Here is a 21,576-nt window from a genome sequence, read left to right as displayed (position 1 = left end):
TGCCCCAAGCTAGGACACATCACCTGCCCGGCTAGGCTGCCCCCTGCCCTGCACTCTGGTTATCCACAGCAGGCAGATCTGCCTCGTCTGCTGCTGGCTGAGCCCGGAGCTGCCTCTGCTCTGAGCCTCGACCTACGTACAAAAGGAGGAGTTTTCTGCAGGCAGACGCAAACCCGGAGCCCTGACATTAGGAGAGTTATATAAGCCCTTACACAAGCTGCATCCAGGCTCCTGGAAAGGCAGCCGGCATGGAGCTGCTGCTGTCTCCACTGAGCAGCAGCAAGCCCCTTGTGTGGCGGAGAGGCAGAGTGGAGCTGCTTCATGGCTGCAGCAGCAGCAGCAGGAAATGGAAGGAACTGGTTCCCTGTCTGCTCAGAAACTGGGGAACAGAAAGTATCTGTCTCAAAACGTGTTAGAAAGAAAGGCACGTCTGCAGTTGTAACACTGAGGATCCCTATTGCCAGCAGTCTCAGAAGCAGAAGGGGTTTGCAGGGTCTGGGGTTACTTTTTAATGGATTCCTACTAATGCACAGAAGTGAGACAAGTGGAAAATGTAGATACCTACTGGTCAGCACAGATAGCAATGCCAGGCCTTGTCAGCAACAGTTCAGTATCCTCTTAAATAATATCAATTATGAACGATATTGTAATGTGCTGCTTTCAATCAATTTATAATTTTTTTGCATCCCTAAATAATTTTAAAGAGGACAACCCCAAGTCAGAAAGAAGGAGAGGAAACAGCAATACAACAGCCTCAATCAGGCTGTATGATTGTTCTCCAATGCACAAACCTAGCTATTAATACCCTGTGCTCCCCTGATGAAACCAAGAGCTGCAAAACACTGCCTGGTGCTGCCTTGAGACAGTGCATGGGAGCCCAGGTGTTCAGGATACACTTAAAGCTGAAATTCCAGGTCAGAAGCTCGTTATTACACAACCTGTGCACTCTGGGATGAATCCTCCTCCAGCTCTAGGCTCTAGACTCAGATGCTAGAAAAAGGGAAAGCTGCACTGAAATATGGGCTTGTATGAGCCAATAAAGAGGCTGCTTTCCCCCCCTTTAAATGAATAGAGCATGAGCTGTAATACTGTCTTACTGGGTTTAACAGGGGTCAAAAGCCAGTGATACTCTGCCAAGGCATCCTGAAGAGAGCATACATATCTATATTTTAGTAATTTAAATCTACTGACAGCACTGAATTGTTCTTTTGTGTTTAGTTAATATGTCGTGTAATCTGTTTTCATTTGCTAGTCTGGCATAAAAACCTCATAGTCTGTGGCATTTGTGGTCGACTATTTGCTTATTAGTTGTACATTTGAACTTTATAAAATAGGCCACTTGTATGCCAGAAAAAACAAAGCAACAAAACAAACTGACCTCATTATTTCCAAGTTATGCAGCGGAGTCTGAGGAACATAATCTAGTGACCACTGTGAAAGCTCTGGCAGCAGGAACCTTTGCCCTAGGCAGCTGTCACCTTCTGTTTGGTCCAAGTGACTGAGTATTACACAGCTACTGAGTTATTCTTTTTTTTTTATTCCTATCAAAATCCCAGGGATGGTCATACTTTTTCCAAAAAAAACCCCAAAACCAAAAAGAAACAAAAACAGGATTCATTTGTGCATTTGTGGTGGGTGCTTGGCAAGCTGCTGCTGTTTTTGCATTAGATGTGAAATTCATTCTTGAGCTTGTTGAGGCTGTCTGAACATGCCATGAAATTGCAACACACCCTCCTTGTGCAATCACACGTGCACTATGTGTTATATTACCCATGCAGATTCTTTCTTGTCATACAAACCTCCTTTTGGAATGCCATAACTTGCAACTCTTCTTTTTGCAAAGAGATGTGGGCATGGAAAAAGGTGGAGACAAGTCTGATGAGGAAACAGACTTGGCAGGGGTAAGGACTATATGTTTACAATTCCAGCTGGGAAAGGCTAAAGGGGTAACCACTGGATTGTTTAAAGGGACAAATGGCACCACTCTGTCAAACACAGGTGGCTGCCAGAGAAAATACAGGAGCTGGCTCCATTCTAGTCAAGTCACACAAAATGTAGCACTGGCAGAATCAGCTGTCCCCCAACAAATTCAGTCTAAAGTATTTGGAGAAACTAGCTTACCCTTGGGCAGGACTGAAGAGCAAACCATCATTCAAAAAGTTGCATAAGATGCTTTTTAAAAGGCCTCAGTGGATACACAGCAGCTCTTCCAGGTGACCCCACACACAGTAGCTCCCCAGCACCTTCAGGTACCAGCCTGGGGGAGACTCAGGGGTGCTGGGACACCTCATCCCTCACAGGACAAGGTCAGGAGCCCTAACACACAGCCTGCAGCAGGAAAGGCAGGAGGAAGAGGAGAGTGAGTGCCTCCTACACAGCTCCCATCACTCTGTCTGGCAACACCTCCTTGTCAGGAGAAACTTGGCCAAGCAAAATTATCATGCCCAGTGCCACTTCCCAGTGGTTTCCCTGGAGGTGGAGACCATTTATGTTAACACATACATGGTCGGTACCAGCCTTAACACCACAACTGCCTGCAATTTACTGCCAGCTGCAAGAGATAATCCCTTCTGTATGAGGTCAAGGCAGCCATGTTTGTGCCCCAACTTCACTGCCCTCTTCAATCCCAGGTCACTCTGGCTTTTCCTGTGTAACTGAGCAGACCATGATGCTCTCTGATGGACAGACTCTCAGAGAAAGTGCTTTCCTACCACACTATGAGCAATCCCCATTTTATCATCTGGCAACACTCACGTGCTCCCCCACAGGCCAGATATGAGGCTGAGCCCTGGTCCCATCTGTGGGAATTTTGCCATCTTAGGCCGAGGCAAAAGCTCTTTGACAGTTTCAGCAATATCTCCCAATCTCAGGTTAGAGTAATTTCCACAGGAGGTATTTACTGTTTACTGGGTTTGTGGTGCACAGAGCACAGCTTGCACTTGTCCCTGCTCTCTGTCACTGGATTTGCTCCCCTCCTCTTTGTGTTGCTTTCAATAGGTTTTATATAATTTCATTTAATTGAGCTCCTGTATTACCCACTCTATTACATTTCAGTTCATGAGAAAAGTTCATCTAAGGTATGATCAGGCATATCACCATTGATTTTTAGCAGTTTATGAAATATCACTCTGTTTTGCCAGCAATACCATCTAACTATCTTATCTCAAAGGACAGGAGGAGCATTATGGCCCACTCAGAGTGTATTTTATAAGTGGTGAGCAGCCGACAGGATGCAATTAAGCCAAGTATTACAGTCACGATCTGCAAAGGTTGCCCTGTAAAGTCTTGGTTTGCTGCCACTTTGCTGTGGTAGTCTTCAGACTGAAGTACATCTTGTACTTTACAAAGGTGTTCCTACATATTCACTTAGGAGCATTCTCTGAAAGTTACCTTCCAGTGGTAGAGCTGTAAAAATACCCTAGAAATTACCAGCTGGTTATACATATTTTCCATCTTTTTCCAAACCCTGTGCACTGGAACTGTGTTACACGAGATCCTGAGGTTTTTACTAGGGGGATACCTGTTGAGAGAAGCATCTTCCCTGTAGTTGAAGAGTCAAGAAAAAGTGAGTCAATAAATCTTGACCAGTGACTTTTGGATATATATCTCTCCCATTTCTGATATCACTTTTCTTCTCCCTAAGTCACCAGCAGAAGCAGCTCCCAGGAAGTTCTTCTTATTCCTCTTTTTCTTACCCGAAAATGCCAGATTTATTGGGAAGGCACTTGATCCTGGAAAGCTTCTTCTAGAGACTGGGTCTGTGTGCTAAATGGGCAAAGGCATCTGGGCTCCATCTGTGTTGCCTGTCCCCCCAAGCCCCCCAGCTGGCTGTCTGCCTTGATCACAAAGAAGGAGGGGTCTGTAACACCAGGAGGAATGGGTACTAGTTGCTCAAAAGAGGAATCAGTTCCACCTTTTAGCATTTTTAGCTCTTTTGCGGGCTGTGACCAAACTGGCTGGTCCTCAGTCAGCTACTGCCAGAAGAGCAGGACCCAAAATGGGAATGGAAAGCAACAATAGCAAGGGGCTTTCTACTGCTTCTATTGTTGTGCCAGACAAATGTCTGCTTACCTAAAGTCTGCAGTGTAAAGCCAAAACAAGAGAAAGAAGTCCAGAACCATATCTTCAGGCTCACTCACTCTCTGATCCAGGTTTTTTTTTTTTTTTTTTTTCATGTAATTGCAAACTAAAGAAATTCCCTGTTTGCCAGCACAAGAAGACTCAGTTTTAGCCAGCTGCTGTACCAGCACGGTGCTTTCTGAACAGCATCCTTCATGCCCTCATGTCACATAGCCAAACATAGTACTGGAAGAAATTACCTGGGTATCTCATTACAGCCAAGAATTCCCTGCTGTCCTGTCCCCAGTGCCACTAGAGGTTCATACAAGCTGCACAAAATGACTTGACATCACTGGTTGTGAGAGATGAAAAGGAAAGTGTGAATGTAATCAGAGCAGGAGCTGATAGAGAGGACTGAGAAACATGTAGAAAAATGACAGTTTCCTCTGTCGGGCAAGAAACAGTAGTGTGCTTTATCCCAGGAGTTCTTCACATTGCCACTGCAAACTGAGGCAAGAACTGGGATTCAAACTCTCACAGTGGGAAATTGCCCCTTCTGGATGCAGGCTTTTTAGTGGTCTACATTTCTGATCCTTCACTAGAGAGGGAAAAGCAAGAGGGGAAAAAAACCCTAAAACACTGAACAGTTCCCCTAGGAATTCAGCTTCTTACAGAAAAATCTTTTCCAGCTTCCTCAGCAGCTCCTTCAGACCTCTGGAGAGCAGGTCCAGCCATCCTGTGCTTCCCTGCACAGGGTCATCCCCAGCTGTGAGCCTGCTGCCCCTGTCGTGTGTAGCACTTCATCTTCTCTGCCAGAGAATGGGGTGGAGCCTGACAGAAGCCACCACATCCCCTCGGTCTATAGGGCAGCACTCGCAATTACCTCTAACAAACCCCATGCTGCTGTTGGGGCCAGTGAGCTGGAGTTTGCAGGGCTGGATGGCACCGAACCTCGGAGGGAGGGGAGGGAGGGAAGTAACTCTTTCCTGCTGCTCAGTGTACTGCCAGGCTGTTCTGCTCCAGGCTGTTCTGCTCCAAAGGCAGGAATTCTGCACACCAGAAGCAGCAGTGGAAGCTCCAGCCCTGACCCATCCAGGGAGATGCTCTCGCACCTTCCATTACTGCACAACAGCCACCCCTGGCATGGGGCAGGCAGACGCACACTCTCCTTCCTGACTGCACAAATAGATTTGTACCTTCCTGCGGTTTCCAGCGGCCGGCGAGCGCTAGGTGGAGCTGCCGGAGCGAGCACGGCAGCGCCGGGAACCGGCCCCAGAATCGCCGGGAACCGGCCCCAGAATCGCCGGGCGCTCCCCGAGCCGCGCCGCGTCCCAGCCCCGCTCCCCGAGCTCCCCGAGCTCCCCGAGCTCCCCGTGCTCCTGACACCGCCGATATTCCTCGGCTCATTTCCCTAACACTGAAACTGAAACGGAGAAAGCAAGATCTTTTCTTAAACAAAGTCGTGGTACGAAGTATACCGCTATCAGTGGTTTTCTCCACCCTTTGGGCTGAATCTGCTAATCAATGCAACCCTGTCAGCCTTTGATGTGATGGAAAACGCTGAAATATGATTTTCTAAGAATCATAAAATTATGCACATAATGATAGCCGTTGCACTGCTTTCCCCCTCCCACCCCCATTTAGATCATCAGTTTAATGATTTTCAGTTCCCTGACACTGGACCACCCTGTGCCAACAGCTCCTAAGCAAAGCTCTCACTGCTGATCTCCATGGTGGGGCTGCTTAAAGATCAATAGCAGCGATGGCCTAGTGTACATATATTTGTCTCACAGAGTGAAAGAAACTGCATAAAAGGTCCAGCTTTGCCAATTAGATTTCCATACATTTTTGCTGCTAATATGGAACTGAAGTAATGCCAGACATTAATCTTAGCCGTAGAGTATATGTGGTTATCCACATCAAGAAATCCCTCACTTGGATGCCAGGGCAGTGCCTGGATCCATATCCAATAGTTGTGGGGGCACTCACTGTCCTGCAAGTGCTTGGGAGGTTCAGCTGGTCAGCCAGGGCTGGGGGGTGATGGGTGAACTTCTGTTGGATTTAAACTGATGTCTTTATCCACATCTCATATGCACACACACACTGCAGAGTGGGAAGTTTCTGTGCAGCAATGTTCAATGGAAGGGAAAAGGAAGGTACCACTCTTTGGAAGAGTGGCACCTTCACAGCCCTTAGGCAAAGATGAATGAAGGAGATGGAGCACCAGTGTTTCTTGCCCCTGCTGTTGCACACCTGGCCTATGGCAGGAACACTTTGGCATCACTGTTTGCAGCAGGTTTCCAAAATAGTTTCTTTGCCTGGGGCTGATCAGCTACATGCATCCAGTCCCCACAGAATTCCCAGCTGGAAGTGAAGGAGGCCTCTCACCAGCCATCACACTACAGACTGAGGTGTGCAGAGGCAGCAGCAATCCCATTGCTGCTGCTCCCAGATGGAGAGAAGGGCCATCCCTACCACAAGGCCTTCAGTCCTCAGCAAGTCAGAGGGAAATGCCTTGTGTGAGTGCCAGGTCACATCACGGGCACATCTGTGCTGGCTGCAGTGTTTGGGAGCACCACACGGGAATACACAAATATGGGAATGTTGAGAAATCTGTTCTGCGCTAATTAGGATAGACGGAGGGCTGGTAATCAGTAATGCCACAGGGCTGTTGCTAGCAGGGCTTTGGAGCCAGGATGCCAGCAGAGAGGTGGGTGCACCTGCAGGAGACCCCTGTGGCCATATTAAATCGGTGTGTGATGTTTCTACAACGCAGTGTAACTGTGGAGCTGGTGACAGGCCCTGGAGGTGGAAGCTGGACAAGCTTCAGGTAAGGCTTGTATTGCCCAGAGGGAAGCGTGCGGGGTGGGCAGAGCCTGAGCAGAGCATGGGCCTGGGGTGGGAATGGGTCTCGGAACAGGACTGCACCAGGAATGGTTTCGGGTGAACCTGTGGACTCTGGATGGACTCTCTGCAATTGTAATCCTCTCGTCCTAGCTTCCCCCAGCAGGGGTCAGGCTGAACCAACGATCACAAATCAAAAGTAAAAGTAACTATTCTGTTTCAGCAGCAAATATTCTCAATGTTCCAGAAACGAGAAAAATATTTTGCCTTCCTGAGGATACGGAAAATGCTTGAGCATTTCACTTAAGAAAAGCAAAAGAAATATTGAAGTGGTAGCAGAGGTGAGTGCAGAACACCCTCCTCTTTGCAGCTGTTTTTAAAAGGCAATGACCGTGTCCTGCTCCCACTCAGCCTCAGCCTCCGTTCCCAGTTACTCTGGATACGCTTCAGTGTAAATGCAAAGAGAAATTCGGACAGAATGCGCGGACCGCAGCGTTAGCGCGGCCAAGTGACGACAGCGTGTCCTCAGAAGGGACTGGGAGCCCCCGGGGAAGGCAGAGCTCGCAGCATCCGCCAGCGGCTGGAGAGGGAAAGCCGCTCCCCGCACAAACCATCCCTGCGCGGTCACAAGTAAGTAACCCAGAGCGGTGCCAGTGCTAGGGCGAGGCCAGCACACCCCCAGAGAGAGCTGGCAGCGTTTCATGGGCCTTGGCACTCTCAAGAGCAGCCCAGGGAGCCCGCAGTGGGATCTCCCGCTAAGTGACGCCTCTGACCTAAGCTGTCACCAGAGGTCTGCGGGCAGACACTCTGGAACAAGAATGCTAAAAAGCAGGTGAGATGTACCCAAAGGACAGTCTCCTGAAAATTTTTCTGGCCAGCTTTGTCTCAGTTTATCACCTAGCAGAAGGACACAGGATGGCATTTCATGCGTGGAATTTTAATGATAAATTTATTATATTTTAGTGTATTATTGGCGTCCGATTTTGTAGTCTTACAAGAAATTTCCGTTTCCACATCTCCATTAAATGTCTGATTCATTTTCTTGGCTCGTGGTAATGCCTCAGGCTACATCACTAAAGAATCAGTGCTCTGCATTAGATAAATATAAGACCAAGTCTGATTAACCTATTAACTATTTTTAATTAACTTTTACTGTTCTTCAAATATTCCGTGTTTTTGAGGAAGCAGAAAGAGGATGAGAGCAGGCTGGTGCTGTAGAGATGTATAGAGCTAGCATATGGACCGAGATTATTCATCATCATTGGCAGCAGCTCTGCTGTAGAGAATCTTGCAACAACATCACAATTTTCCTGCTAGAGTGAATGTCATAATGGACACATTTGTGGGGTGAGTTATGGCCAAGATAGAAAAAAATTTCAATCTTTATAGCGTTTTTATGCTCTGTCTTCCTTTTTGGTGATCAGATCTTGATTAAGAGTTCGAATTAGCGCCCAGAAGAACATTATGCTTTCCTGGCTCAGCTCCTTCCCACGATGTAGGGCAGACAACAAATGATTCAATGGCTTTACAGTGCTGCTACAACAAAAAGGTGTCTATATACCTATCCACCACTTTAGGAAACTAACGGGCTGCTTGCTTGCAATGAGGAACATATGGTAGTGTCAAAATATTTTATTTGCTAAATAAAGTGACTGCTTCATTTAGTTCAGACAGGCTCCTCTCACAGCCACGATGACTTATTAGGGAAAAAGCTGGGCAAGGTGGGGTTCACTGTCTCTGCTGTTGGGGGCTGGAGGAGCTCTGTGGGGCAGAGCAGCCCTTCCCTCGAGGGCAGCACCCGGCGCGATGCTGCAGTGCGGGTTCCGTCTCTGCAGCTTGAAGAACATCTGACCCTGCAATGCTTAAGCACGTTGGACCTTTTAATTCTAGGTGTCCTTACGGTTTGGTTGGGATATTTTTTCCCTTTCAGATACGCTGGGACCATTCTGGTGGAAGTGAATTTTGGAGGCATAGCTGCTCCAGCACTCGTACTTACTATGCCTTGAATGAGCAAAACAGCTTTTATTTTTTCTTTCTTTCTATTTTTTTTTCTTCTCCTTTTTTTGACAACGCTTCTCCTGTGTACCTGCGAATTCATTCACGCGTCTTTACTTCCTCCCGGGGAGGCCGGGCTCCCCATCGCAGCTCAGCCCCTCCCTGCCCCCAGCCCCCGCCCCTCGCAGCCCGGGACCCCACTGTCCCTGCCACGCTGCCGTCCCCGGGGCTCTGCGGGCTGCTGGCCCGGGCCCCGATGGGGTTCTGAGGGAGCTGCTCTCCTCTCGCGGCTTGGCCCCCTCCGGCTTGCCGCTCGGCCCTGCTCTCCGCGGGCCGGCCGCTCGCTCCTCCTCTCCCCGCAGCCCGCGCTCGCCCTGGCGGCTGTTCTCTCTTTCATTGCCGGACTCGTGGCTGCCCTGTTTGAAGCGGCGAAGCGCTTACGATGAGACCCCGCGGAAGTGGAGAAATGCAGCCGGGTATTGGTGAGCAGCCCCGGCTGCAGCGGGTCCGGTCAGGGACCCCATCTGCTCAAGGAGTGCTTCGGCTGCGGTGTTTCCAGACTGCCGCTTGCTCGCCCTCTTAGTGAAGTTTGTTGCTGGGGTGGCTTTCACCCCCACGGCTGCCTGGGGTGCTCACGGTGTCCCCCACCCGCTGCTCAGCTGCTGAGCGGCGCAGCCCAGCCCCGGCTGCCTCCCGAGTTACTTTGCCTCACTACATTGGCTTAGGGACTGACTGCCCTAGCTTAGGGAAAACAGAAGCTGAGTATGGAAAAGGAACCAAATATTAATATTTTCGAATATTTCCGTTGTTAAAGACAGAGAGAAGGTAATTCTGGTGTCTGCTTTTGAATCCGTTTCTCATGCAGGGGCAGCCCTCTGGGCGCCATCCCACCTGCGATGCTATCTTTAGGGAAGAAGTTGCACGAGGAGACCCCCAAATAAACACTCGTATTTTTCAATATGCCATCACTTTCTTACAGTAGGAAAGGAGGAAAAGCTCTTGTGTTGGAGGGATTGTTTTGTTTTGCTTCCGCTAGAAGCAAGCCGAGAGGTGCCGGGCGGCGAACTCCCGGCCGGGCCGGGAAAGGGCCGGTACCGCCGGTACCGTCGGACCGAGCGCGGGGCTGGCAGTGCCCGCAGCCCGCACAGCCCCGGGCGGTGCCGCAGCTCGGGCCGGCCCGGCAGGACCGCGCTGCGGGCTCAGGGCCCGCTCCCCCCGCGCCAGCGCAGACCCGCGGCCGAAGCTGCCGCCGCTGCCGGTGCCCGGCCCTGGCAGAGCTCCCTTGGGGCGCTGCGAGGAGGGAGGCGGTGAGTCCGGGCCGGGGGAGAGCCCCTGCCCCCGCACCGTCTCCTCTGCAGCAGGGAGGAAAAGAGGCTCCCTTGGGTGCTGGACACGCAGCGGGGCCGCTCCGCGCCTGCCTCAGCACTTACAAAAGCGGTTTAGCATTTCTCTCAATTTCTCTCCCCCCTAATTCAAATGCAAATCGGTCTCTTTGAGAGGCGGCTCCCCGCTCCCCACGGCCGCTGCCGGAGCTGAGCCTGGGCGCCGCCGGGGCTGCGGGGCCGGCCGTGCGGGGCGGCCGCGGCCGAGCGCTCGCTGGCTCCTCTGCAACCAGCAGGAAAGCACTTTTTTTGGTGTTTCTTTTAGAATATTTGCGAAGTGACAAGAGGACAAAGAAAAAAAAAAATTTAGACTCGGAGGTTTAACTCGAGCTTCCCGGAGGTGCCCTTCGTGTGGCTGCGCCAAAGTTAAGGCGAGGCAAGATCCTACGCGCCCTTTCTCCAAGTGTATTCAGCAAATTTATAATGCAAACTAAAACAATTCAGAGCAACAAGGGATTATTTAGAAATAGAAGGAAACATCGTTGCAGGTAGAGGACCAACGTTCCTCCGCTTTAGCTAAGATTTGTAATTAAAATAAAATTAATTTTCACATCATCCCGTTTTTCCACGCTCGAGGAAAATAGAGTTCCCCGCAGGTACAACACACGGGCACAGACAGTACAGGGAAAAAATTGTTCAGGGTGATTTTGCATCACTCTTCCGTGGAATGCTCTTTAGGGGACAAATAGGATTTTTTTCCCCTTGCAGCCTTAGGCTACGGGAATTGCCGTGAGCAGCCGGGGGTGCCGGGGGGCACAAAAGCCCAGGGGGCTTCGGGGGTACAGCTCCGGGCAGTGCCGGGCCGGAGGGGCCGGGCACGGCGGCACCAACAGAGACAGAGAGCGGTTCCAGCAGGGACAGAGAGCATCCACACGGCCCAGAGGCGTGCGGGAAGGGCCGAGTCAGTTCACACCTCCCGCATCCCAAGGAAACACCGGGACAGGCCCGGCCCGACCGGGACTCGAGCGGCTCTGCTCTCTGGAGTCGCTCCCAAGAGAGAGAGAGATAAAGAGAGAGAGAGAGAAAGGGAGAAAGAGAGGGAAAAAGAGAGAAAGAAAGAGAGAAAGAAAAAGAAAGAAAGAGAGAAAGAAAGAGAGAAAGAGAGAAAGAAAGAGAGAAAAAGAGAGAAAGAAAGAGAGAGAAAGAGAAAAAGAGAGAAAGAAAGAAAGAGAGAAAAAGAGAGAAAGAAAGAGAGAGAAAGAGAAAAAGAGAGAAAGAAAGAGAGAAAGAAAGAAAGAGAGAAAGAAAGAGAGAAAGAAAGAGAGAAAGAAAGAGAGAAAGAAAGAGAGAAAGAAAGAAAGAAAGAAAGAAAGAAAGAAAGAAAGAAAGAAAGAAAGAAAGAAAGAAAGAAAGAAAGAAAGAAAGAAAGAAAGAAAGAAAGAAAGAAATATGGATAGATAAAACGATGGGGGAAAACAGAGGAATTAAATGAGAGAGGGGAAAGAAAAAGAGAAGGAGAGAGAAAATGAAAAAGGAAAGGAAACGAGAAAGTAAAAGGAAAAGAAATCAAATGTAGAAAAATAAACTACAATTAAAAAATAAAAATAAAACGTAAAAGAGAAAGGAAAAAACAAAGGAAAAAGGACAGCAAGAAAGAAAAGGAAAAAAGAAGAGAAAAAATGATAGGCAAAAAAGGAAAGCAAAAGGGAGAAAGAGGGAGAAGAAAGAGGAGAGGAAAAAGGGTAAACAAAAGGGAAAAGTAAAAAGAAAGGAAAAGAGAAAGGAAAGAGAGGAAAAGGGAAAAGATAAAGAAGAGGAAAGAGGGAAAAGAAAACTGGAAAGGAAAAAGAGGGGGAAAGGAGCAGAGGGGAAGATAGAAGAAAAGCCAGGAGAGCAGAGCAGAGGGGAGCCGGGCGAGCCCGAAGTTGGCGGCAGGGCGGGCGCGGCGCGGGTGGGCAGGGCCGGCAGCCGCCCCGCCCCCGCCCCGCCGCCGCCGCCGCCGCCGCGCCCGCTGCCGGCCGTGCCCCCGCTAAAGGAGGCAGGAGCGGGGCGGCGCGGCAGTGCGCCCCGAGCCGCGCCCGCAGCCCCGACAGCAGCCGCCAGGAACCGCGCCGGGAGCGATGCGGGGCGCCGGGGAGGAGGCAGGGACGGCGAACGCGGCCCCCGCGCCGCTGTGAGCCCCCGGCGGGCAGCGGGAGCGGCGGTGCATCGGTGCGGGCGCACGGCCGCTGCGCAGACACACGCGAACAGCCGTGTCCGACAGCACCGCCGCTTTCCGCCCCGGCAGCGTCCGCCGCGGCGCAGCCCCGATGCCCGGCGGGACGGCGGGGCCGCCGCTCGGGCGCGTAGCTCCCCGCTAGAGGCGGCGGCCCCCGCGGGCTGGATGCGCGTCGCCGGTGCGGGCGGCACCCCCGGGCCGGCCGCCGGGGCCCCGCGGCTCTAGGGGCCGTCCGGGCCCCCCGCCCCGGGCCGGCGGCGGCGGCGGCACGGGGATGCTGGCGCTGGGGCAGATGGACGGCGCGCCCCGGCAGGGCGCCTTCCTGCTGGGCAGCCCGCCGCTGGCCGCCCTGCACAGCATGGCCGAGATGAAGGCACCGCTGTACCCCGCGTACCCCCTGCCCGCCGGGCCCGCCTCCTCCTCCTCCGCCTCCGCCTCGCCCGCCTCCGCCTCGCCCTCGCCGCCGCTCGGCTCCCCCGGCCTCAAGGCGCCCGCCGCCTCCGCCGCCGCCGCGGGCGGGCTCTCGGCGCTGGGCACGGCCCCGCCGCAGCTCTCGGCCGCCACCCCGCACGGCATCAACGACATCCTCAGCCGGCCCTCCATGCCCCTGCCGGGCGCCGCGCTCGCCTCCGCCTCGCCCTCCGCTTCCTCGGCGGCGCCCGCCGGGCTGCTGGCCGGGCTGCCCCGCTTCGGCAGCCTCAGCCCTCCGCCGCCGCCGCCGCCCGCCCTCTACTTCAGCCCTGGGGCCGCCGCCGCCGCGGCTGCCGTGGCCGCCGGGCGCTACCCCAAGCCGCTGGCCGAGCTGCCCGGCCGGACGCCGATCTTCTGGCCGGGGGTGATGCAGAGCCCGCCGTGGAGGGACGCCCGCCTCGCCTGCGCCCCCCGTGAGTAGCCGGCGTCGCGGGGCAGCAGGGGGGAGAGGGCGCGGGGAGCCCCGGTGGCAGTCCGCTCCCCGTGCTAGGGAGTCCCCGCGCCCTGGCATCGCTGTGAGACCCTTCTGCCCCTCCGCCCAGGGCCCGGCCGTAGCCGAGGGGGCTGGCTTTGCCTCGATTTCTTTTGTTTTCGTTTCTTAAGTTCATTTTGCTTTCTCCGTCCCCTCGGTCAGCGCAAAACTCTGTAATATGTCGCCCATTATCGCCGGCGAAAAGCGAAACCCTCCGAGGCGAAATTAGCCGCGCTGCCGCTGCTGGGGACTCTCGGGGCCGGGGTTGGCTTTAGGGGCGCGCACAAACTTTCCCCGAGCAGGACTTTCTGCTACCACCCGCTTGCACCAGCCGTGGCTTTAAAAAAAAAAAAAAAATCATTTGCCCGCTCAGATTTTATAATCAAAAATAATCAAGGAGAGCCGAAGGGCCAGAGCCGTCGCTTGGCTTAGGCAGTAGTTTTCTTACACACGCACCCCCCGCGCAGAGACCCCTCCGTCCCCTGGGGCCGCTTGAGAGTGAAGCGCTTTCCCAAATCCGTAGATTAACTTGTCTGTCCCTGCCTTCCCTTTCTCTCCCCCCCTCCCTTCGCCAGATCAAGGCTCAATTTTGCTGGATAAGGACGGAAAGAGAAAACATACAAGACCCACTTTTTCTGGCCAGCAGATTTTCGCTCTGGAAAAGACTTTTGAACAGACGAAATACCTGGCGGGCCCGGAGCGAGCCCGGCTGGCGTATTCCCTGGGGATGACGGAGAGCCAAGTAAAGGTGAGAGCAATGGCTCACGCACCGAGTGGTGCGGGGCTGGAGGAGCGGGGAACAAAAGGGCCCCACCGCGGAAACGGGGTCCCGTCTGAACCAGCCGGAGATGCTGCGGGCTGGCGAGGGCTTCCCCGGCAACCACCGGCATTTCTCCCTTTATTGCCTCACTGCGGGGCCGAGAAAGTAGTTTTAAACCATTTTAAAAACCGATCAAATTGAACCGAGCAAACCCAAGTAAGACTGAGAAGCTCTGAACACCATGGGGGTGGCCAGCATTCTGGGAAAGCCGGGAAAGGGGGATGTTAGGGTGTCACACTGCCGCGCCCGCACTCTTACGTTTTGGTTAAAAACTCTGTGTTTTGGTCAAAGCGGAGGTGTGAGGGGTTGGGAGAGCGGGCTGAGCTCCCCGAGAGCATGCAGAGGCGTTTGCTTGGTGGACTGGGCCAGAGGGGCCCCTCGGCGGTGCTCACGCTTTCAGTCTGATCTGCAGAGCCTCCTTTGTCACCGCAAATACGTCCCGATGGCTGCGAATAAATTATTGCAGCTTCTACAATGAAAATGCCCCCCTCCTCTGGCAGCGCCCTGCCGGAGAGTAAATACATCTGGCGGGGCAGGGGGGCTGGGGAAGGCGTCAGCCCCAAATGTGTGTATCCCCGCCCCAGGCAGGATGGCAGGGAGCCTCGGGGGAGCTGGGCACGGCTGTCGGCCCGCGCCGGGCCGGGTGTCGGCGGCTGCCGGGAGCGCGGTGCCGCGGGGATCGGCCGCTTTCGTTGTGGGGAAATTGCCCAAAGGGCGGCGAAGCGGGGATCGCTGCCGCACGCCGGGGATGGGCAGTGACGGGGCAGCGGGGCGGGAGCGGCCCGGTCCCGCCGCCGCAGGTGGCCGTGCCCGCGATGGTGACGGTGGCGGCGGGGGCAGGTCTGGTTCCAGAACCGACGGACCAAGTGGAGGAAGAAGCACGCGGCGGAGATGGCGACGGCAAAGAAGAAGCAGGACTCGGAGACGGAGCGGCTGAAGGGCGCCTCGGAGAACGAGGAGGAGGACGATGACTACAACAAGCCCCTGGACCCCAATTCGGACGATGAGAAGATAACGCAGCTCCTGAAGAAACACAAGCCGGGGGGCGGCGGGCTGTTGCTGCATCCCCCGGAGGGGGAGGCCTCCGTCTAGCCTGCGTCGCCCTCCGCCGCTTTCGGAGATGTACAGATCTATTTTTCTAGACCCTACGCGCCCGGGAGGAGGAGCAGACGCCGGAGGGAGAGCAGAGAGGACTGCGGGCAGCGGGCCCCGGCGGGCGCGCCCGGACCCCGCGCCGCGCGTTGTTGTTGTTGTAGGGTGGCGGGCGGAGGGGAGCGGCGGGGCTGGCCCGACCCCGGCCCCGCTCCCGGCCGTGCGGCGGCCGCGTCTTTGCCGGCTCTTTGTAAATAAACCGTGAGTCACCGCGACCATAGGCGTTCCTTACTGTGAATATTTAAAATGTAATATACATTCTTTTTTTTTTTTCTTTTTTTTTTCTTTTTTTTTTTTTTTTTTGTACAGCGGGGGCCGAGGGCGCAGCCGTCCCGCCCGCCCCGCGCTCTCCGGCAGCACCGGGGGCACCGCCGAGGAAAAAGCCGCCGTGGCCGCCACCGGTGCCTCCCTCGGGCCGAAACTGCAGCGGCCCCGCGTGCTATTTATTAGTATTTTTGAAACACTTTCTGTTGCGGTCGTCGTGCAAGGGAGGGCGGAGGGTGGGGGGGGGGGGGAGAGGGCGGAGGGACAGAGTTTGCTTTCATTTACACCGTTTCCAATCAACCGCGCGTTGAAAAAGTAGCTGGTGGGAATTGTCACAACCACTGTCAGTCAAAGTATAAAATTCATTTAGTTGCTGTATTTGAATTTAAAGTGTGTTTTCTTTTGTATCATACGGAATACTAGAGAATGTAAATTGTTTTTTCTTTTTTTTTTTAAGCTAATAACGATGATATATCGTGATATAGCATCTTAACATTTATTAATTTATATTAAAAATAATTCTGTTTGTAAAGAGAAGAAAAGCCCTTTGGAAGACCAGTTAAATGTAATGCACTTTCTGTTAAAAAAAAAAAACAACAAACAAAACAACAAAACGATAAATCAATTAAACCAGTTTAAAGACGTCTGCTGCCTTCACTAAAGGGTACAGATAATCTAATTTTATCAGAGATTAAATAATGAAACCACGGAAAAGGGGAGGAAAAAAAGAGAAGAGATAATTTTTTGTTGATTCTCAGTAGTAAGGTTTTTGTTGTTGTTTGGTTTGTTTGAAGACTTTTGTTGTTTGAGCGCTTTTTTTCTTTTTTTTTAAGATTGGAAGTTGACTATTTTACTGTGGGAAATCAAGAAGGATACAAATAAAATGAGCCGTGGTTGTTTGGGGACGTGAGCGGGCAGGTATTTTCCACCCGGCCACTCAGCCTAAATTAGGCTGTTTCAACTTTCTCAGAGGCGGGCAATGCAGGGCTTTATTAACGGCAGAGTGTTACCATTATTATGGGAAATAAACCGCTTTCCAAGAAGAAAACAGTGGATAAAATAAGAGCCCGGCTAAGTGTCTAGAACAAATAGACCCAATACCAGAACTGGTTTAAATTGAAACTCATTATCTGACGCGATCATTTCCATATCTAAACAGTCCAGAAACAATCGCTTTCTTTTTTTTTTTTTTTTTTTTTTTTTTTTTTTTTTTTTTTCTTCCTAAGGACCAGCAGAGCAAACAGAATCTCTGATATGAGAGAGAAAAAGGGCCAACTATTCTGGAGGAAACAAATAAATAAATGATTCTATTTGAGAATAATTTTCTAAACAGGAAAAAAAAAAAAAAAAGAAAAAAGGTAGAGCAGGGTTTTATTCCTCTTTCGGCTTACACAATGCCGGGGCCGGGAGGAGGGAACGAGCCCGGCGCTCTGCCTCGGCTGCCCCGGCTCTCCCTGGCCGGGGTACCGGGGGCTGCCCATCGTCCACCGACACTCCCAGCCCCGTCTTTCCCGACTAGTTGTAAAGGCAGGAAGGGAAAGGCCGGTCGTTTGCCGGGGAGCTGCCTCGGCCCTGCCGGCTCACGCCGTTGCGATATCCCCGCGCGTTTTGCGGGGCGGCGGGAGAGAAATGAAAATAGCGCGGGGTCCGGATCCCCGGGTTTGGCGGGGAGCCGCCGGAGCCCGGCCGGGGGCTCACACACCCTCAGCCCCGCTCGCCGGCAGCCCGGCCCCGGCCCCTGCCCGCGCCCTGCCGTGCGCCCCCGGGCTGCCGCCCGTGCTCCGCCGGTCCCCGGCCCCTTTTCCAGTTCACCGCAGCACCGACTGAGGCTTTCCAGTTAATTTACTTCTGCACGGAGACCCAGCTGGCCACCAGTTGCAGTTGGCACCGTCAAAGTGGAATCGCAGGGAAAAGAGCCCAACGCTGTCCGCTTGGTTAGGCTGGTTTTGTCTGGGGCGCTGGAAGAAAGAGCAGGGGATTCACGCGAGCTCGCGGCCCCCCTTTTCGGGACATGTTTTGGAAGCCAAAGCCGGCTGGGCTCCTTCTCCTCCAGGAAAGGACTTTTTAGGAAGAGATTCAATAGCTAACCTCTGGATCGCTGCCACGGACAGCACGGTGAACAATTAAAAGACAAATGTCAGCTGGCTTCAGGGGGCGCGAGGTTCCCCCCGTGCGCGGGGGCCTGGCCGAGATCCGCCGCACTTTCGGCTCAGTCCTTCATGCAGGCAGGAATTTGTGACGGAACTGTATAAACTCCGCGAAAACGACATTTAAAAAGTGCTGCAGGACCATGTCAATAGGGAATGGGAGCCTCTCCTCGGCAGCCGCCCCGAGCTCGGGCCCGGGCCGAAACCCCCGCGGGCAGCGAGCAGCTGCGCACACGCGTGGGGAGAGGCGGGCGCCGGCTGCGCGGCCGCGGAGCGGGGCGGGAGGGCCCCTGCCCAAGCCGTGAGAGGCACCGCGGGCCGCTCCCGACAACTCCCTTCGCACACAGCTTTTGGCTTTCCTTTCCTTCTCTCACAGAGCCCTCGGTTTTAAACCCCACTCCCTTCCGTGCGCGGAACTTCCAGGCTAAGCGGAAATAAAACCAGCTGTTTCTGGGATTTCCCGGCTCAGGGGAAGTAGAGGCGGCTGGGTTTACCCTGCCTCGGTCCCTGTCATGTGCCTTCTCTGGGGTGCAGAAGATATCGCGGGAGAAGTTCCCGGCTGTGCAATCCCAGAGTGCCCAAAGCATCCTCCCTACTTTTCCGACGCCTCTGCTTTGTCGCGGCACTTCGCAAAAGGAGCCCGCTGCGGTCCGTCTCCAGCCCAAGCGAGCGTCACCACGGACAGAGGAAAAAATTTCCTTCCCCGTAGAAGCGCCCGAGGGGCCGGCCCCACTCCGCGCCCTGCAATAGCCGTGGGCACCCCGAGACTGCGGGGAGGGATGGAGGGAGGGAGGCAGGGGAGGTACGGGAAGCAAAAGAGGGGCCGGGGGCCACCCCACCGCCCGCACCCCACTCCCGGCCGGCAGCTGCTGCCCGCGGGACGCATGCATATGGATGTGGACATATGGACGCGGGCGGGATCCGCACCGCAGTGCCACAGGGGGGACGCAGGTTACAAGGGGAAGCCCACGGCCGGCGGGCGGGCCGGAGTGGCCGCTGGGAGGGGGAAAAGGAAGAGCTCTGAGCTCTCCGCGGGGTAACGAAGGGGTCGCTCTACTCGGGGCGTGTGCGCTGGGGGAAAGCCCAGTACCGTAGGCCGCTGTCACCCGGTCCCGACAAGGCCCTACACCAGCGCTGTCACAGCCCCGACGCCTGCGGGCTCTCTCGTTCCGACAGCAGCTCCCAGCCAGAGTCCCCGGCGCAGGCAGAGAGGAAGGAAATGCCTACACCCTGCCAGAGGGATGCCCAAACCGACAGCCACGCGGGACAGCGCGACCATTTCAGCGAGTGATGGCTTCTCCCGCCCTTTCCCTCACGTCTGGTCTCCTGTGATGAGCTCCTGAAATCCCGTTACCTCTCATCACTTCTCAGTGCTATTAATTTTTAACGCTTCCCATATAACACGCTCGCTGTCTTCCCTCCGCTCTCCCTCCGTTTGCTGCCGTGATGTTTTTTCGTGCAAGACTTTCGTTGTATCCCTGCCAGCCGCCCCGAGACTTTGCTTTAGGCACTCCTTCCCCCGGGACATGAGTCGTCCCTCAGGCCAGAGAACCCGGGCGTTAAAATGAGGGTGATGGGCTTTCACCCGGCCCGGACACTCCGAGTGCCTTCCAGTATCGCGGCCGCGGGGAGAGGGACCGCTGGGAGAGGCGCTTGCTGCAGGATCCACCGCTCAGAGCCGGCGCCGCTAGCCGCAAATTAAAAAGTGAGATGAACTGCTCCCTCCTAATTGCAGCTCCGCCTTTACCTTCTGCACCGATAGGTACTTCCCAGACACGCGTTTCTGGCGGCGTTTGCCAGCTGTCTCCAACAGCGGTTGCAAGTCTCCGTGAGGGATGCAAACATCTGCCGGGGAGGAGGAGGCGGCGCTGCCGCGGGGAGCAGCGGGCACCCCACACTGCACCCGCACCCAGCACCCCACACTGCACTGAGCACCCCACACTGCACCGAGCACCCCACACTGCACCGAGCACCCCACACTGCACCGAGCACCCCACACTGCACCCGTACCCAGCACCCCACACTGCACCGAGCACCCCACACTACACCGAGCACCGAGCACCCCACACTGCACCGAGCACCCCGCAGGAATACCGGGTTCCCCAAATCCAGGATTTGGGCAGGAATCCTGTCAGGGGAGGGAGTCTTGCGAGAGAGAGTGGGGTTAGGAGTAGTATTGCGTTCAGGGACGGAATTTTGGTCCATGCAGTTATTAGGGTAGATAGCTTTAGGACTTTATTGTGTTTAGGCTGAGGAAAAGGGTTGCAGTTATTATAGCGTATAGGTAGAAGTTGAGGAGGGTGAGTTTAGGATTGTAGATGATAATGATTGCTATTCAGCCTAGGCGGGAGATGGACGGCACCCGCACCGCACCCGCACCGAGCCCGGCAGTGTCTCCGAGCCCCAGCGAGCGTGGTTGATCAGAATAAAGTTACGGATACAAGGGCCCGAGCAGGCAGCACCGCGCCTCTCCGTATCCCCCAGGGGTTCAAGCCGTGCCCGGAGGCCCCGAGGCCTGCGGGAGGCGCTGGGCAGGGCCGGTCGGTGCCCGGTGCCCCCGGTCGGGGCCGGAGGGCTGCGGGGAGCGCCTGGCACCGGCCCCGCGGCAATAACCCGCTTCCGCACACACAAGTGCATCCCTGTAATAACGTCCTCGATCATTTATTAAAAGTCGTGTCAAGCGAGCCCATATAATTCATCTTTATGCAAATACATCAATGTCAAGCCATTAGTGTATTGCTCGGGTTTTTTATTAAAGTGCATTCTTTTTAATTCAGCTCAGTAAAATATGAGCCCTATTGCTCAAGAATTATAGCAACTATTAGAGTAACATATGGGCAACATGCACTCAGAAAATAAAAATCAACAGATAAAGTGGCGGGGTCACAACGGGGAGCAAACACTTAACAAAATGGCAGCGGGGTAATAGATTTTCCGCCCGCGCCCCCGGCTCTGGGGTGTCAGGAGGAGCCCCCCGGCTCGACGGTGGGGCGGCCCTGCCCAGAGCCCGCAGCCATCCCCGCCCGGCTCCGGCTCCGGCTCCTTGCCCGGTCCCTTCCTGGCCGGGGCCGCGGGAGCGCAGCCCTGCCCCACAGGCACGCACCTCCGCACCGCCCCCTTCCGCACCCCCCAAGTCTGTCCCGCATTTAATGAGAGAGTTGCCCACATCCTCATCACCCCAGCATGGTAATTGAGCAGATCTATTAACTTGTTACACTAGATTTGTTTAAAGAGACTATTACACAGTCATTTAATCAATTTGTTACACTGGAGGTCCTGACTTATGAGACACTTGCCGTATGATTCCTTAATGACTGAATTAATTTGTTTTAATAAAACCAACATTGTGTACAAGCACATTTCGAGAAATGTAATTTTGGAGACGGAACAGTCCAATGCTTCATCTGATTAAGTCTTTTCGATGGTTTATCAAAGTCGGGAGTTGCCGTCATAAACTGCATGTATGGGGTATTTTTCTTTTTTATAGCGTCATTAATTTAATATGGATCATTAGTTCTTTATACACATGCATGTTCTGACAAATGTACCCAATGAATAATGCACCTAATGTGTTTGGGCTCAAATGCATCACGCCATAAACAGAAACTGCCGCAAAATAAATAACAATAAACAATAATAACAACAACTAATATCGCAGCCACCCCTTTCCCTCCGGTCCGGGCCAGTTTCGGGCCGGAGGAGCCGGGGCGCTCCCACGCCCTTACATCACACCGGGCTCACGGCAACGGGAGCGCCGATAGATTTACGGTGAGTTAAGGTTATCCCGAGAGCAGATGTAGGACAAGAAAATC

General features: G+C 53.9%; 1 protein-coding gene across 1 annotated transcript; it reads left to right on the top strand.

The window, feature by feature from the left end:
- Positions 1 to 12,249: 12,249 nt before the first annotated feature.
- Positions 12,250 to 15,843, top strand: NKX6-1 (NK6 homeobox 1). The gene is made up of 3 exons (XM_054633637.2): positions 12,250 to 13,322; positions 13,957 to 14,129; positions 15,042 to 15,843. The coding sequence occupies exons 1-3, from the start codon at positions 12,713 to 12,715 to the stop codon at positions 15,291 to 15,293; spliced, it is 1,035 nt and encodes a 344-aa protein (XP_054489612.1). The 5' UTR covers positions 12,250 to 12,712; the 3' UTR covers positions 15,294 to 15,843.
- The last annotated feature ends 5,733 nt before the right edge of the window (positions 15,844 to 21,576 follow it).

Source organism: Agelaius phoeniceus, chromosome 4 (assembly GCF_051311805.1).
Source record: "Agelaius phoeniceus isolate bAgePho1 chromosome 4, bAgePho1.hap1, whole genome shotgun sequence".
Classification (NCBI taxonomy): Eukaryota; Metazoa; Chordata; class Aves; order Passeriformes; family Icteridae; genus Agelaius; species Agelaius phoeniceus.
This window is presented reverse-complemented; position numbering and strand designations above follow the sequence as displayed.

Excerpts from the sequence above, each read along its gene's own strand:
- NKX6-1 (XM_054633637.2), top strand. The coding sequence starts at position 12,713 with ATGCTGGCGCTGGGGCAGATGGACGGCGCGCCCCGGCAGGGCGCCTTC. Across the intron at positions 13,323-13,956 it reads CCGCCTCGCCTGCGCCCCCC|ATCAAGGCTCAATTTTGCTG; the intron begins GTGAGTAGCCGG and ends TCCCTTCGCCAG. Across the intron at positions 14,130-15,041 it reads TGACGGAGAGCCAAGTAAAG|GTCTGGTTCCAGAACCGACG; the intron begins GTGAGAGCAATG and ends CGGCGGGGGCAG.